Source organism: Dreissena polymorpha, chromosome 1, assembly GCF_020536995.1.
Source record: "Dreissena polymorpha isolate Duluth1 chromosome 1, UMN_Dpol_1.0, whole genome shotgun sequence".
In the NCBI taxonomy this organism is placed as follows: domain Eukaryota; kingdom Metazoa; phylum Mollusca; class Bivalvia; order Myida; family Dreissenidae; genus Dreissena; species Dreissena polymorpha.
In genome coordinates this window covers 42,991,318-43,010,018 of record NC_068355.1, presented here as the reverse complement: position 1 = coordinate 43,010,018, position 18,701 = coordinate 42,991,318, and the positions used below count along the sequence as shown (strand labels likewise).

Sequence of the window (18,701 nt, the reverse complement as noted above, 5' to 3'; positions counted from 1 at the left end):
AGACAACCTCCAGATTATTGATGTTTAAAATACATTGCTAGTTGTTTCCCTTGTATAAATTAATGTGCTATGTGTGCAACAAAATAATTATTTACAATTACATTTAAACAAAAATCTGAGTACGTAAAATCAATACTGTTCACAACTAAATGAACTTAATGTCAGAAATAAGTGTCCTGTAAAATAATGAAGATGAAAATTGCTTCACACCTCATTTGTTTTTAATTAAAATGATGCACGTTTTATCATTGTGGTCATTGTGTTGTACGTACGCCAGTTGGCAGGTAAATGGGGTTTTATACCTAACAATTAGCATAGCAAAAGGTGCTTATATGTCTGTACTTACTTTCATGTGCAATAACACATGTAGTCATATAAGACTGTGTTTTATATTATGTATGTACATACTTTGTATTCACAACTCCCCAGAATTGTGCTTAAAGCGTTCGTCCTCATCGAACTAAAAGGATTATGCTGTCGTCCTCGTCGTCGTCGTCATCATCATGATCAGCAGCAGCAGTATCAGTAGCAGTATTACTAATATGGTTATAATGGCAACAATACAATGAAAGATCAAACGTTCAATATTCCATTAAACGGGCCTTTTCACAGATGTTAGCATGTATTGAAGTTTGTCATTAAATGCTTTATATTGATAAATGTAAACATAAGATCTAAAAAGCTCACGTAAAAAAAAGAATACAATTAAAGAAAGAAAAAAGTCACCCTCAACCGGGCTCGCCCCAATGACCCCTGGAGTAAAAGTCTTTCGCTTAGACCACTCGGCCATCCGTGCTTATACAATGCGTGATGTATTTAATACTTTCATATATAAGAAATCTTCGTAGTATCACACAATATAACGACAACAGAACACTCCAAATTATGCAATCGTTTCGCGTTGCAACGCTTCATAATTTTCAGGTTTTTAAATCGTCAAAAGATGCATATAATGTATATTTTTGAACATGGTACATGTTCAGTATTACTGTTTCCTCACAAATATCATAGCTACAATGAAAATTTTCGAATCTGAAACAATTTGTTTTAATTTTGTCAATTTACCAAATCGTGAAAAGGCACCATTTAATGTCAATGCTGAAGATCGTGTCAAAAAATGCGTCCGCCATAATGTGATCGCTTATCCCTTCTTACTCATTACGCTTTCATCGTATCCGTGGCCGAGTGGTAAGGTCATTAGCGTCCGGAACCGGAGATCATAGGGCATAGATCTAGTATCTAGTATCAGTTTTAATGACTTGTAGTTTGAGTCACGCGTGGGTAAGAACTAGCCGCCCGGTTAGCTTAAATTCAAGAGCAACGTGTTAGCTTAAATGCAAGAGCAACGTGATATCATTTAGGATGTCGTAGGTTCGAGTCCTCTACCGGGCGCACTTTCTCCAATGTTCGCTTTCATAGCGTTGCAGAGGTCATATTTTATAATGTTCGTCTGACCAAATAATTTGTCTATATATATTAATATAAAAAATCATCATTATAATGATCAGTATTAGTACTACTACTACTACTACTACTACTACTACTACTACTACTACTACTACTACTACTACTGCTACTGCTACTGCTACTGCTTCTGCTACTGCTGCTGCTGCTGCTGCTGCTGCTGCTGCTACTACTACTACTGCTACTGCTACTGCTAGTTATATGATAATTAGATATAATTATCTAATTGATATAATTATTATTATTTTACTGAGATGGCTTACAGCCACATTCCGTCAATTTAAAAGAATATACTGACACTCGACATGATACACTTTACAGATCTTCAAAATTGAATCGTCTTCATATAAACAATAAACAGTTTATTCGATTTTGAAATAATTCAACATTTTTATCTCATGATATCTTTGACACATCGTTGTGGCTTGCAGAGAATAGTATGCAAAGAAACCTACAAAGCATTAGCGTTATGGACTCATTGTCATACAATATATGATAATCATACACCATAAATGATCTAAAAAAGTAGCAATCACAGTTACGGCCCATTTGGGATAGTACGTATATTATAGCCGGTACGTTTCTTGACATATTTTTTATTACAGCATGTTCGAATCCAAACAATTGTTATACCCCAAAAGTAATCACAAAGATTCAGGTTTTACAAGTATGTTTCTAGCCGATGCTCTCAAATAGTAGACTATTTATTGATAGCTTCTCAACACTATAGTATCTATATATGTCAATATAGTAACAAACTATAATGTATCCACGTTTTATACAGATATTTAGACGTTTAGAGTTCCAACGAATAACGCATTACGCTGAAAAAAAAGCAAAAACAACTTTTATGATTGGTCTGTCATCCGGGGACCTCAGATCCATATATTCGTTTATGAATGTAAAGTCTTATAATGTAAATCCCGAAATGCATAAGCTGGAAAAGCGGTATTCCGACCAAAGTTAGCCCAACAATGAACGCTGACGTGATCTCAGGGTGATTCCAGTCGAGGACGTTTGGATACAGCACGTTGTTGTCCTTGTCGAACGTCCAGTAGACGGTGTTGAACACGACTTAGCTTAATCCGTATCACGCCGGATACAGCGCGTGTAAAAGACGAACGGGTCGAGCTACGACGAAGGCGTCGATCAAGACGAGGACGCTGTTGACGCCATGTACGTTTACGTCCCCGTAACTAGTATGACCTATCGATGGATACAGCGCTCCGAAATACACAACCGTAACTATTAAAGCGAACAGGTATACTATATCCGCCAATATCCACGTCATGATCATGTACCACGATACCTCGGATTTCACACTAAGGGTTGACGTCGCTGATTACAAATGATGCATGGCATCCTGATGAGATACAGAAGCACTTTATTGATGGCCACATTTTATCTGGGCCGTCACGATCTAATACGAGCGCTTGTTGCAGTAACTGAAATTTGGTATAATGCTGATAAATTTTACATTAAAATATGCTTTTAACTGTGCATGGATATTGAAAATTAGTATTCACTACCCCTAACATGCGAAGTAAATCAAAAGTTGACATATTTACACAAATGTTATCAACGGTCCTTAGGCTTGCGCGAAATAATGGCAGTCATCAATAACCTTGAACAAAATAAGCACAAAGCGTGCGACAATCAATTGGCCTATTTTGTATTAAACGGATGTGCATTTTAACGTAGATAAAAATATAAAGTACATTTAATCCAAACACAGTTTCATATCAACCAAGCAAATGCACATCTAATATCAAGAAATCTGCACAGCATCATGAAATTTAGGAGCCAAGTAAATTCGGGCAACCAAGGTGGATTCAACAGGCTGAAGGGACACAACGGTTGGCGAACAGTGCGTACCAAAACATGCATGCATATGAGTCGTGTCCTGAGAAAACTGGACATAATGCATGTGCGTAAAGTGTCGTCCCATATTAGCCTGTGCAGACCGCACAGGCTAATCAGAAACGACACTTTCCACCTCAATTTGATTTTTGCAAAGAAGATACTTCATTATAACGAAAAATGTCATAAAAGCGTAAAGTGTCGTCCCTGATTTGCCTGTGCGGACTGCACAGTCTAATCTGGGACGACACTTTACGCACATGCATTATGCCCAGTTTTCTAAGAACGCGGCTCATAAAATTGCATCTATAGATACCCTACATATCTCATCCTGTATCAGTAGTCTGGTCGTATGGCCTAAGCGCAAAGTGTACAGATATAATTATATGCATGTCACAGTTTCGGATACATTTGTCGAATATATCTAAATATGTTTGCCTGATAATGCACGCTAAAAATCAACATAAATCCATGAAGAAATATTTCTTGAAGACAGAAACCACGCCATTTAAGCAAAAAAAATAAAATAAAACAACGGGTGAGGGGAGTCTGTTTAAAAACACTCTCGCTGCTTCAAAACTGGTATGCGTTTCTTTAAGGCATACATAAGTATAACTGATGATATATAGGTCACAAAACATTTATATCTGAGAAAGTGAGTTTCGGCGGTGCTGTTCAAATATTGACAAACGATAAAATATGACCAAGTATAATGGAACCAGCATGAACTTTAAGATACGTATTGAACACTAGCAAACATACAATTGCTTTTTAATTTCGGGTTTCTCGGCCCAGAACCGCAAGGATTGATGAAAGCCTTTGTATAGCGCTATTCATTTAAAAAATGCACCACAATTAATGCTTCTGATGACCCATGCATTTGTCCCATGACGAAAGTTAAAACTTCAATACAGAAATTGAGAATAAGCCGTCGATATGGCATGTTCACCAAAGAGTACCCCATACCGACAAGCCAATATTGCAACACTGCAGGCTGAGGACAATTAAGTATCCATCGTCTATCATAAATAAGGAGATGTGGAATATAGAACAGTTTTAAACCGTTTGTGATATACAATAATATGTATCGCTACATTATGATGGTGTATGGTATTAGTCAAAAACATTATATTTCCTTCCACAAATATCTCCCCAAAAATAAAAAGTAAGATCTTCTAAAAGTGTGTCTTGTTTGTTTTTAAGATTCCCAATTTAATAATAAAAAAAAAAGAAGCAACCTCATGAAACCTATGAAATGTTAATTCGACATTTTTCTAAAGTGTTAATATAAAGTTTATTTAGCGACATATCTAATGTTGAAAAATGATTGCAAGCTTAATATTTATTTAAGTGATTTAAATAAATATGATTTAAAACTCAATCTGGAATACCAACTTATTATTATTATTGTTATTATTATTATAATTACTATTATTATTATTAAATTATCCATTGTAGGATTTTACTGGGATGTCTTACAGCCATATTCCGTCAATTTATAAGACTATGTTGAAACTCGACCAGATACACTTTACAGATCTTCAAAATTGAATCGTCTTCATATAAACCGTGTATTCGATTTTGAAATAATTCAACATTTTTATCTTAGGATATCACAAGATTCCTTTAAGATCTGTTAACTTATTACTTTTTACTTGAAAAGACATTGCCGTTTTTGAGACATATACACAAATGTGGAAGCATTGGAAAATATTTTGTCTGAAGCCACTTGTTGCATTTTTATAATTAATTAAACACACACATTTCACAACTGGGAGACGTGTCTTAAAGGTAAACGCATTACTGGTGCTATATGGGTCACAAACCATAAAGATGTGATAAGGGGGTTAATGTGGTGCGGTTCAAACATTGACAAACGATCAAAAGGTTAACACGTTTATTGGAACCAAAATAGAATCTGAGATAAGTATTGAACACTAGCAAACCTAAACTTGCTTTTCGATTTCGGGTTTCTCAACCCATTCCATAAGGATTGATAAATACCTTCGTATCCTGGTAGAGCTCTGGGGACTTTTAAAAATGAGTCGCGTTCTGAGAATACTGGGCATAATGCATGTGCGTAAAGTGTCGTCCCAGATTAGCATGTGCAGTACGCACAGGCTCATCAGGAACGACACTTTCCGCCTAAATAGGATTATTGCTAAGAAGAGACTTCATTTAAACGAAAAATGTCATAAAAGCGGAAAGAGTCGTCGCTGATAAGCCTGTGCGGACTGCACAGGCTAATCTGGGACGACACTTTACGCACATGCATTATGCCCAGTTTTATGAACACGACTCAAATGCATCAGTTGTGTTAATTTGCTGGCTTAGATTATAGCTAGTACAGTTATATTACAAATATGTATAATTTAAGACCGCTTAAATCGTCGATATAAACTGTAAACCGAAGAGTACTCCAATATTGTGAAGGCATTTTTGCACCACGGCATGTATGGGATAACGAAGTAACCGTCGTCGTTCAGTAATTAATTAAGCCACACTTACGGCTCTCTACTCCCGCTTCCATTGTTGATGTAGTTTTTGTTAACTTTCGTCAATGACAGCCGGAGTGCTCAATCGGCTTTCTTTGCAAATCTGATCATAGGGTAATTTTGCTGTTAAGAGAAGAACATTTGTGACAAAAAAGAAGAAAATCCATATATACAATAACAGTTTGAATGTTTATTTAAATGTCGACATGATAGCGATGTTCCGACGCCGTGTTATTACATAGCAATCTAAATTACATGCATAAGAAAACTGTGTCAAAATAAATATAAGTATTTATAAATATTGAACAAAGAATGTAACTACATAAAAATAATAAAGGTATGTGCATTTATCCTCATACACAGATTCATATTTAAACAGTATGTTAGTATTAAGAAGACCTTAAAAAGATTAATATGTTTATGTTTATCAAAATTATTACAAACGTTTTGTGTTTTTCCCATCAAAATGATGACTCAACATATTGATAGAAAAATATGAACAAAGCAAATGAGTAATATTGATGCTCTTTCTGCCGCTGCCGTTGCTTATGTGGTTATTGTTGTTAATGCTGCTGCTGTAGAACCAAAATATGCTTACACTCTTGTTCACAAAAATACACAATAGCAAATAATATACAAATGATCTCTGAACGTGTCTGTCTGTATATATCTTTGACACATCGTTGTGGATTGCAGATTATACTTTGCAAAGAAATCAATAAAGCATTAGCGTTATGGATTCATTGTCAAACAATATATGATAATCAATACATACACCATAAATGATCTAATATAATTATCAATCACAGTTACGGCCAATTTGTTGTAGTACGTATATTATAGCCTGTCGCCCTGTGTATTTCTTGACATATTTTTATACAGCATGTTTGAATCCAAACAATTGTTATACCCCAAAAGTTATCACAAAGATTCAGGTTTTACAAGCATGTTTCTAGCCGATGCTCTCAAATAGTAGCCTATTTCTTGATAGCTACTCAACACTATAGTATAGTCAATATATACGGAATATAACGCTAGTCAAATGTTCCAAGAATTTGTATCACTCGAGTGGCTTGTGTGATGACATATCACACGAGAGGCGGAGCCTCGAGTGTGATGCGAAATTGCACAAGCCACGAGAGTGATACAAACTCTTGGACAATTGACTAGCGTAATATTCCTTTTATTATATACAACAACTAACGAACACAGTTAGCAAATGTATTTTTACTTAAACAAAACTGACAAAATAATGACTAAAACGGTACGCCAAAGTTTATTTAAGACGCGTATGAATACAGTTTATGTAAATTAACGTGTAAACATTCGAACCGGGAAAACACAGGTTTCCGACACGCTTACCTTAATGCCATCGTTAATCCAATTTTTATAACTATTAAGTTGACAACTTTAATCCGATGTTTATAACAAAAACGTTTAAACGATATGCACGTCCACTTCTATCTTCCATGTCTTTATCGAAACTTAGTTTAAACCACACTATTTTATTGTATTCCTATCGAAATATACTTTTATGCATGATAAACACACACTCCAAAATACGTTTTTTACCTAATATATTTCGTAATATAAAATATTTCTATTTTCGGTGCTTGTTATGTGACGTCATTAAATGGGTCGAAGTAGTCCGGCTAGTATGGTAATACGGAATTAGAAACAGCGAGTAGCGAAATACGGGATTTTTTATTTCAACGATTGATACAACCTGTATTTTGTTAAAAGCATTAAACAGGTATATAATAAAGTAACAAACTATAATGTATCCACGTTTTTTATACAGATATTTAGACGTTTAGAGTTCCAACGAATAACGCATTACGCTGAAAAAAAGCAAAAACAACTTTTATGATTGGTCTGTCATCCGGGGACCTCAGATCCATATATTCGTTTATAAATGTAAAGTCTTATTATGTAAATCCCGAAATGCATAAGCTGGAAAAGCGGTATTCCGACCAAAGTTAGCCCAACAATGAACGCTGACGTGATCTCAGGGTGATTCCAGTCGAGGACGTTTGGATACAGCACGTTGTTGTCCTTGTCGAACGTCCAGTAGACGGTGTTGAACACGACGTAGCATAATCCGTATAACGCCGGATACAGCGCGTGTAAAAGACGAACGGGTCGAGCTACGATGAAGGCGTCGATCAAGACGAGGAAGCTGTTGACGCCGTGTACGTTTACGTCCCCGTAACTAGTATGACCTATCGATGGATACAGCGCTCCGAAATACACAACCGTAACTATGAAAGCGAATACGTATACTATATCCGCCAGTGTCCACGTCATGATCATGTACCACGTTACCTCGGATTTCACACTAAGGGTTGACGTCGCTGATTCGACATCGTTTTGTTTGTTAGTGCCGTACGGAGTTGGTGCGATTTTTTCGTTGACGTCTATGACGACATCTGCGGTGTTGCCATCAACAGTGAACCCCGTGTTGGAGAGCCCGGTTGAGACTCCATTTGATACGCTGTACGCAGCCTTCGGTAACACCGATGTCTTGCAGACTGAACGGCTTCTACCGCGTGACGTCAGAATGTGATATGACGTCACAAACACCGACATCACGAGGTAAATAGTCAGTATGAGGAACGACCATATTGTGACGTACGCCATAAGAGTGTGCTGAGGGTTTTCAACCTCTCGGAATATGTAGATGAATGCAAACAGCGCGTAACCAGCCGTGAGCAGGCGGTAGGACAGATAGATCCCGGCGTTCCATTTCCACTGAAAGTAGACAAAGAGACATTCGACATTGGTATAACATGAATTTGTAGTATTGCGACAACAAACAAATACCATACCGTAGTTTGCATATATACATGTTTTGTAATTTTCGTATGTTTTCTTTTCCTAATTGAAATAAACCGATGTTATGCTCTCTTGTTAAAGCCTGTGAGCTGTTTTATAATGATTCAAACACAATACAGTGTTTCAGATTTTATCTACACAAATAATTTCATAGTAGATCTGCGTGGTCAATTCACAATTACGCATAAATTAGAGACGAAAATACATACATATGTTTAAACGTTTCTTTCTCTGCTATTAGCAAGAATAGATAACGATTGTCTAACAACATTTTATACGCACATCTATACCTATATGCTTATTTAACAATTTATTTCTATGTTTACATGTTCATTTGAACATAATATTTTATATCTACATGTATACCTATAAATTGTGTTTAGGAATTTATTTCTATATTTACTTGTTCATTTTGGACATTTGAGTCATGCACTAAAAATAACCATATCCATGAGTCCTATTAGCTAAAAACATATCGCATTTAAATCAAATTGGCCTCGAAAAAGTTAAACGAAATATATTTTAAATGATAACCACCAAGTGTTCATCAACTGGATTCAAACCATAAAAATGCACTTCAAATTGATCTCTGCCGGTTAAGTTTGTTTAGATTTCTTGAAAGTGTTTTATATACTGAGAAACCTTGCGTCTGTGCGATGATTATCGTTCCGAGAATTAAGATAATGTATTCCTAACAAAAATAAAGCCAAACGCATTTTCTTTGTGAGTCACGATGTACTTTTCATGAACTAGCACAGGGAACAAATACAATTTCAATGTGCATATCATGGGGTGAACACATTTATCAGTGAAGCATATTTCTCAATTGAAGTCGAATGAAATGGAAAGTGGGGGGAAATGAGAAACAGATACGTACGCGGATGCAGAAACAATTAGCACGTTTATAAAGATAGATTGCATCTAATAGAGACAGCGATGGGCTTCGCCACACCAGATATGTGAAATTGGAAGTATATCAGCTTTATGTACTCACAAAGGTTAGCTACTGTAGACCTTGTTATGTAAGTTGAACCCACCGCATGATATACTGAGATTTAAGCCGAGGTCACACATTCCCGACAGTATCCCGATATCGTCCAGGCAGTTCAACGATACAAATGGTACAACGACGTGCATTTCAGGATGGTTTGGGGACAATTGGGTCGCAACTAGGATAACCGGGGCTTATTCTTTCATCACACTGTCGCAACAACATATTTATAGTTATTTTAGTTATTTTAATTAAAGAAATCAATGAATGTTAAGCCCAAACTCTATTTATGTATCAGCTAAATTTACCAATATAATGTTCATGTGTAGTACAGAACGATAGTGAAAACATTTTATCAAACATCTATATGTGCAATAATCGGCCTTTTACACAGGTGCGTGGACAATTTAGGCGTTTATATTACTCAATGTTTTAAGGTACGACATTTTACTCGAAATCAACAATAAAGTCGGTATTTTCAGTAGAAATTATTCAGATTCAACAAGACACATTTAAACAATTCGAAATCAAAATGTAGAAAATTGTATACACAAAAAAAACATATAAAAACTGTTTTCAAATATACAGACAATTTTTCATGACGTCATTATTTACACGTCAAACGTCATATAAAACATAACTATTCCTATAAACAAATAAAGATTCGTAGCGATTATATTTTATTATTTATTTATAAATGGGAGCGTTATGTTATGATAACAGAAAAACACGTTACTGACCTATCGTTGCGTAATATATCAGGCTTTACAACAGTAAAAAAAACGACCCGGCAAGCCTTGCCGTTTTTTATTCGGAATCTAACCTGATACATTACAAAACAATAAGGCATTAAGTCATTCGCCATGCATCCGTTTACGTGGCTGCGGCAATAATGTTTACAATTTTTTAGTAACCACATGCACGACTGTATACTAATTATAATTCATCGTCATATATTATTAATCATGGCATTTAAACAGTTGAAGGTTAATTAAACATAAGAGATAGCGCCGCGAACATCGCAATTTCGTTATTTTCGGCTGATGCATTCAGTATCGTGTATATTTGTACATGCATGATTGTGTTTATTAAAATTAAATGCAATGATAAATCTAAAAACGCAATTAAAAAGTACATGGCTATTCATGTAAACGCATTAATCACCCGTTTAAATTTGTGTGTTTTAAATAACGGTTATTGACTTTCAGTATACAGAGCAGGTCAAATGACAAAAACGCTGACATATATCGTTATCGAGTGTACGTTCACCGTCTGTGCCCTTCCCTATCAAACGCTCGCGTAAAAATGCGCTTGAGAATCGACATGTGTGTCTGTCTGTCTGTCGTTCGGTCGGTATGTCTGTCTGTCTGTCTGTCTGTCTGTCTGTCTGTCTGTCTGTCTGTCTGTCTGTCTGTCTGTCGGTCGGTCGGTCGGTCGGTCGGTCCGCCCGCCCGCCCGCCCGCCCGCCCGCCCGCCCGCCCGCCCGCCCGCCCGCCCGCCCGCTTGCCTGCCTACCATTAACATATGGATAGATCTTTGATGAAACTAAATATCACTAAATGAGCATTGTTTACACTTATTCAAATTCCCGTAATCATGTGTTTGACAATTTTGCCAAGCTTCCCTAACCTGCAGAGCCCTGTTTCCTGAAACACATTTTCCACGCTGAACTCTTTTTTTTATTCGTGACGTTGAGTAAACGAGATTTGAATGGCTTTATTATTTCGTAATTAAATGTATATTCGGTAATTGTATTTCTTTGTGGAACCCGGATTGATTTGAGTGTTGTTTTGTTTTGTTTTAATGTGGATGATAAATGGGATAATATTTTCTTGAGAAGATAATACATGAGACTCTCCATGGCCACCACACCTCTCCATCGGTGGAAGACCCATCTCCAACTTGAGATTCGCTGATGACATTGACCTAATGGGTTGCACCAGCAGTGAACTTCAAGATCTCACCAACAGACTCTATGAAAGAGCAGTAACATACGGGAAGCAATTCCATTAGCTTCAACACCAACTACACGCTCTACAAGTCCCTCGTAGTCTCCATCCTACTGTGCGGCTGCGAGACCTGGACGCTTCACGTGGACACAGAACGCATGATACAGGCATTTGAACATAAATGTCTCCGAAGAATGCTCCGCATCTCCTACACAAGACCAACTAGTACGTCCGGAACATGACTGCAACACTTGTTGGTCCACAAGAGGCCCTACTAGCGACCGTCAACCGACAAAAGCTGGCTTGGTTTGAATACGTCACCAGGAACGACTCTCTGTGCAAGACTGTTCTCCAGGGCACGCTAGAGAGAGGTCGATGTCGAGGCCGTCAGAAAAAAAGCTGGATGGACAATGTAAAAGAGTGGACATCCCTTGACATGGATGAATTACTATCAGCAGCACACAACAGACCTGACTTCTGTTTTCTGTATCGTCGTCCCTCAGTTCGCCCCCCCCCCCCTCCCAGGGGGTCAAACCGGTTAAGGGAATGATGATGATGATGATGATGATGATGATGATGATGATGATGATGATGATGAAGAAGATGAAGATGATGATGATGATGATGATGATGATGATGATGATGATGATGATGATGATGATGATGATGATGATGATGATGATGATGATGATGATTATAATGATGATGATGATGATTATTATTAATATTATTATTATTATTATGCTGATGATGATTATGCTGATGATGATTATGATGATGATGATGATTATCGGACTTCTTAAAACGGGGCTAATAAAGTAACACATAATATCTCTTTGATACTCTGAAACTCGTTGATATTTGATCAAACTGTATTGAGCAAATACTTAAGAATTGAAGATTAAACGGCGTACGTTTTCAATGAAAGTTTAGCTGACGGATGTTTGTTCATAACATCTACTGCATGTGTATATTAACCCATTTATGCCTAGCGTCTAGAAAAGCCTTGGCAAACAGCGTAGACCCAGATGAGACCCCGCATGATGCGGCGTCTTATCAGAGTCTGCGCTGTTTGCTAAAAGGAATTTATGTAAGAAATATTCTAAATATAGAAATAAATATACTAGACATCCCTAATTTTGGAAATAAATTGATTCAATTTAGAAGGATGGGAGTGTCCACAAGGCATAAATTGGTTAATAATGTTCAGGAGTAAAAAACGACATCAACATGTACCCCAGGAACTACCGGTCTCTGTCTTTGACAGTGGTTGCCATAGAGCGTTACAGACAATAATATCGATTAGTATATTATTTTATTTCAACAGCTTTATAATCATGAAATACGACCACTATACAGACATACAAACTTATCGATTGTGTTATTTCGTAAATAAAGGTTTCGTGTTAACGCAATATACAAAAGATGATATCGACAAGATCTAGCGAAGTAATTTACCACTGTAAAAATGTTATACATGTACTTGCTGTTCGCGGTTTCCCATGTTTTATAATAAATGCACTTAGTTCTGTATACACCTCGTTTCGTGAACTATTTCTATACAAATACATGGCAGCCTATTATGAAGAAAACCATAACTAATTTATTTGTATGTAGCGTTTTTAATAGTAAATGAACATAAAGGTTCTTTATTAATCGTTCACATATTTCGTTACTAAAGAGTGAACATGATAAAAAATAAAAACGACAGCGATGTCGTTAGATCAAATCGTCATTTTTAATGAGTTTACCCTAAGTTTTATTTCGTTTGATATGTTATGTAATATATATCCACATGAAGGAAATCTGTACTTCCGTTGTTCTGTTAGCGCTGACATGCATGCATTTTCTGTGCATTTTAGAATTCATGTATTGTGAAATATACCGGCAAAAAGCATGTATTATTAGTAAAACAAATTTTATTCACAAACCTACCCAATCACTATAAAGGTTGAAAATAAATGTTTCATAAATACATAATGTTACCTTACCTGCGAAAAAACAAGAGAATCCGAGTCGGAATGCGAAAATCCAACATTGGACAATGTGAACTCTTTTTTAAATGTTTCGCACATTTTTGCGTTTTGAAGTTGTCTAAATCCCAATATACACCAGCATGAACAATATCCAAGAACTAACTTCTCTTTAATTTTTGAATCTAGTGGAATTACTATTAAAGACACAACTAAAGAACGAAAAACCGCGATTTGCAACAATTACATCATCGCCTCTTCGATCGCTGTCATTGAGAACTGGACTCCCGCGTTTTTTGTTACACCTTTATACGATATGTGAGTGAATGCCACGCTAGTTACCAGCTCGTCAGTCGTGTCTACTCGGTCTGTCTCGTAACAAGTCGAGTCACTATCTGCTTGTAGGTAGTGACCGATCAGATCATAATGACCTCCTCGTACAGAAACACGGCGCTCATTTCAAACAGAGACGTTATCAGTAATGTGTGAGACGAAAATCTGTCGAAATTAAAGGCGGAGTGAAAGTGCCCTTAACTGTTTAAACGATTAAAGAAGATTCCGCATGTCAAATGGTCTCTTTAAAACTATAAGGACGTGATTTCAAAATCTCGTTTCGTTTCGAGCTTGACCTCATGTTATATTGGGGCTTGTATTAGCCTATTGAGATAAGAACAAATCTGGACAAATAAGGATTGTCGAAAAGTTGAAAAGGTTGTACTGCGCAAAACTTTTACCCGAGGTTATATTCATTAAATGTTGTTGTTTTTTTTTACTTAATGCGAAAGAAAAACGAATTGATGTAAATATATTTTGAGTCGTAAAACTTCAGACTTCGTCGGCGTATGAATAAAGCGTTATCTTCCATATAGTAAACACACCGATGAAATGAAGAAAACATAACTAATCATATCTTGCAATTACAGCACAATGTGGATTTTATACGTGATTTAATCATTCTCAAGGCCATCACGAACAAAATTTCGATTGCGTATGAGAAAAGTTTCAATATAAGGTTGTATGCTTTAATAAAAAATAGGTATTGTAATGCTTTTTGGCTTTCAGTCATCCAAGAGTGGTACTTTCAAAAATGATGCTACGACCAGCAGTTTTTTGGGCGATTGCCTTCTGCAATTCGCCCCATCGGTAACATAATATACGTATACCGAAGAATGTAGTCCGTTAATGCATTTGACCACTTTGCATCCAGATTCTGCATTCGCAAACAAAATAGCTCCGATGAGCGCGTTCCATCCATGACAACGTCTTTTCACTGTGGCATTAGCACCCGAGTAACACGCAGTCCTCATGGAAGGTGTATACAGCGACGAAATATCGGCTCAATACTGAACTATCTGCACTTAACCGATACAGTGCATTTATGTTCTTTCGTTTTAAGAAAGCAACTGCGTTCGCGATATGGGCGATAAACTTTAATTACCACGCACTACATTGTTTTACTGTCAAAGTAAACATCTCAATGTTCTCTGCGCTACAAAGTTTTTATATGACAATTCGCCCGTGCTTTTCATGCCAGTTTTGAACTTTTTCCTTACACACGAAATACATGTTGTGATTGTCACTTTCACAGAAGCTAATTAATTTGCGTTAATGTTTTTCAACTAATCATAACAATCTCATATATGTCCATCCTAACAGTAGAACATTATCAACATTTATTTTTTGTTCTCATAAAGTCGCTATATGACCTACACTGTGTCGATGTGACTTAAAATCCAGCAAATAAATTAATTGAATATATATATGCGTAATAATTAATAAAAAAAATACTATGTCAGTGTAAAAACCTAGGTCACCAGTTCAAATGATAATAATCAAAATTGAATTCACAAACGTTTCGCAGTTATGAATTGGCACGTGCGACAATTACTTGTTTTAAAAAGCAGCATTTACGTTTAACCCCAATAGCTAAATCATATATTATATTGACAGCCTGTCACCCTTCCTTATTTCCATCTGTTTTATTCAACAGAAGTGATTGGTTGGCATCACGGTGTAAAGTGTTTTTACGACCACAAAATTTGAGCAAAATCGCCCCAACAGTACTTTCAGTACTTTGATTCTTCTGAGAAGACAACTCCAGCATCTAAATTTCCTCTGAAAAATTCTGCGTCTTATCCAAACACTCCCTCTTACGCAGTTCGGGAGTACACAAATACACATGATGCCACAGTAGCTTGTCTTGTGTGGATCGCACCATTAGAATCCTTTCCTAAGGATCTTTGGAATCATGTTACCAATGAAACAAGAGTTCCGCGGTCGAAGACACATGACCTTTAAAACAGAGCTTTGAACTAGTGACCCCAATTTCAATAGAGGTCATCTAATGTCAAAGGCCAATGCACATGTGAAGCATCATGTCAATTGATTAATTCATTGACGAATTATTGATTTGAAACAATGTTCACACTTATTGTGACAGTGACCTTGATCTTTGACCTAGGGGTCATCTACTATCCAAGGCCAATGCACATGGGAAATATCAAGCCAATCTGTTAATCAGTTGATTAGAAACGTTTTCACACTTAGCGTTACAGTGACCTTGACCTTTGACATAGTGAGTCCAATTTTTATAGGGGTCATTTACTGTCCAAGACCAAGGCACATGGGAAGTATCAAGCCAATCGGTCAATTCGTTGACGAGTTATTAATTGGAAAGGATTATTGTGACAGTGATCTTAACTTTTAACCTGTTGACCCCAATTTCGATAGGGGTCATTAACTGTTCAAGGTCAAAGCACATATGAAGTTTCAAGCCAATCGGTCAATTCGTTGATGAGTTATTGATCGGAAACGATTTTCACACTTATTGTGACAGTGACCTTTGACCAAGTGACCACATTTCAATAGGGCTCATCTAATGTCTAAGGCAAATGCACATGTGAAGTATCAAGCCAATCAGTCAATATTTTGACGAGTTTAACGAACTGGTTTACCGACAGACAGACAGCCAGACAGACCGACCGACATCCTGCAAAACAATATATCACCTCTTCTTCAAGGGGGGGGGGATAACTAATGTTACGTAATGTTGCAGGTTTACCTGTTGGCCATGTCGCACAAATGTATCAGTGACTTTTTTGTACTTAATGGTAAATGGTGGCAAGATATTTTCCAAAATTACATGGGACCCAGCTGGCCAGTTTTCCCCCTTGGCCAAAGATCAGGAAGGAGGTGATTTTTGTCTTGCCATGTGATTGTGTTTGCAAAACTGTTGATATTGATTTGTTCTTAAGTAAACTACAGACAGTCTTGCTTGATACTTTGGATGGCACATGCATGAAAATTGAGGAACATGAATCATGTCATAACTCTTTTGTAACAGTTTATTTATCTATGCAGATTTAATGCCTGTGCTCAACAACAGTGTGTAGCTTTGTTTAAAGTTTATATGTATTAATATTTATTTTTTATTGGATAACTAAAATCCCATGCTTTTATTAAGTTTTTGTGTATTACACCTGTTGCTGTAAAACAACAGATTGTCAATTCCTGTAAAACAACAGCAGTCACTATGTTTAAATGCTGAATTTAATGTTTATTGAAGGCAAAAACGTAATATGAATTCTGTGATCAAGGCTAAGGGTATTTTTTAATATTGCATTTGAAAAACGTTTTTTCTGTAGGTTTGATGTTTATTTTCGTCTATTTGCATGCAATTGTTAATTTATTAGCTGATTTCTGTCATGTTCGTGAGTTTTGACATGCCCCCTACATTCTAATGCCACGTGATTCTATACTGGAGAAAATGGTCCGCTAATGGGTAATCCTGGCCGATGCACAAAATGCTGAAACTTTATTTTGCAAACAAATTGTGTAATTCTCATTGTAAATAATATTTGTATTTGAAAAAAAAATGTTTTGTGAATAAAAGGCAATTAATATCTTTAATACATCGTGCATTGTTTTCTTCGATGTACCGGAAGTGATCCGTTACTGGCGACCATACTGTATAAAAAAGGCATTCCAAGAGTTACGGTGGGTTTATGGACTTTGAGTGCATGTGTTTGACTTTGTGTACCTTTGCTACACATAGTGTTTTTTTTTTGTAGTGTTTAGTGTGACCGTTACGGCATGTAAACAATAGCTTCTTTTAATTTTAGAGACATATGTGATTAATGCTAAAATGCTTCGTAAACTAAGGAAAAACGTTTAGATGTCATGTTTAGAGGATGTTTTTGTATCATGACAGTTTTTAATTTTTTGAAATTTACATGTTATTTACAACATACTCATATTTCTGTTCAAATGATATGCATCCAAACTGTACAGTGTTTTTTGTATTATTAGCGAATGTACAATTCGGATTTGTTCATTTGGAACCTACTGGCGGGAACTTTTATATGAATTTTACTGGTCATGATTAAAGGTCACCCAAGGTCAAAAGTGACGTTAAACAGCTATGCCGAAAAATTGTGGAACATGCCCAGGTGGTCCTGCGCATGATCGTCACTGATTACTGGTGTAACCATAAGGCCAAGCTTTAGACATACGTTTACATTTTCATATCAACATGGCGATGGTATTTCATTTTTAATTCACGAGTGATCTTAGAAAATAATATTTTCACGGGTGGCGCACACATTTTCTTTTTATTTTATGCGTTTTTAACTGTTTATCTACAGTGTAAAAGAGTTTAGCAGGATAATTTTCGCTGGCATAAGGACGTCATTTCGTCAATTCACGGTTATCAATAATTTCCACTTTTAATTTTCACATTTTGAAACAGCGAATTATCACTTTTAATTCACTGATATTTTTTTAGAAACCAATGGAAAGCATACAATAATATTTTTTTGACGGTTTCTTGACTTTTGTTCCTAAAGGTGATTTAATCTTGGTATTAAATTGTTTGTTTTGTTGAATTTGATTCACTGTTTACCAAAAATGAAGATTTTTTAGATGATGTCGAGTAAAATGGCCTACTTCAATCATAACTGATGTATCTCTGTTGACGTGATATACAACTGATGCAAGGATTATCATACACCTTTGTATCAGGCAGTTATAGATGTTGTGGTATGATAAAAAGTATATCATACACCTTTGTATCAGGCAGTTATAGATGCTGTGGTATGATAAAAAGTATATCATACACCTTTGTATCAGGCAGTTA

At 36.3% G+C, this 18,701-nt stretch overlaps 1 protein-coding gene and 1 long non-coding RNA gene across 4 annotated transcripts in view; both read right to left on the bottom strand.

Annotated features, from left to right (window-relative positions):
- Nucleotides 1-1,946: 1,946 nt before the first annotated feature.
- LOC127878343 (uncharacterized) overlaps nucleotides 1,947-18,701 on the bottom strand; it is a 29,568-nt gene continuing 12,813 nt past the window's right edge. The window contains exons 1-3 of one of the 3 annotated variants that reach the window (XM_052424882.1): nucleotides 13,586-14,106; nucleotides 7,710-8,570; nucleotides 1,947-2,338 (exon numbers count right to left, since the gene is read on the bottom strand). In XM_052424882.1, coding sequence (XP_052280842.1) covers nucleotides 2,327-2,338; nucleotides 7,710-8,570; nucleotides 13,586-13,669 — 957 coding nt within the window. In that variant the 5' untranslated portion in view covers nucleotides 13,670-14,106 and the 3' untranslated portion in view covers nucleotides 1,947-2,326. Of the gene's footprint in view, nucleotides 2,339-7,504; nucleotides 8,571-13,585; nucleotides 14,107-18,701 lie in introns of those variants that run through there. The other 2 variants (XM_052424877.1, XM_052424871.1) reach the window with 2 other exon arrangements.
- On the bottom strand, nucleotides 2,567-7,385 carry LOC127878361 (uncharacterized). Its single transcript, XR_008048790.1, has 3 exons — nucleotides 7,182-7,385; nucleotides 5,833-5,942; nucleotides 2,567-2,909 (listed from the first exon to the last, which is right to left on the bottom strand). It is a non-coding gene; the product is annotated as an uncharacterized LOC127878361 (long non-coding RNA).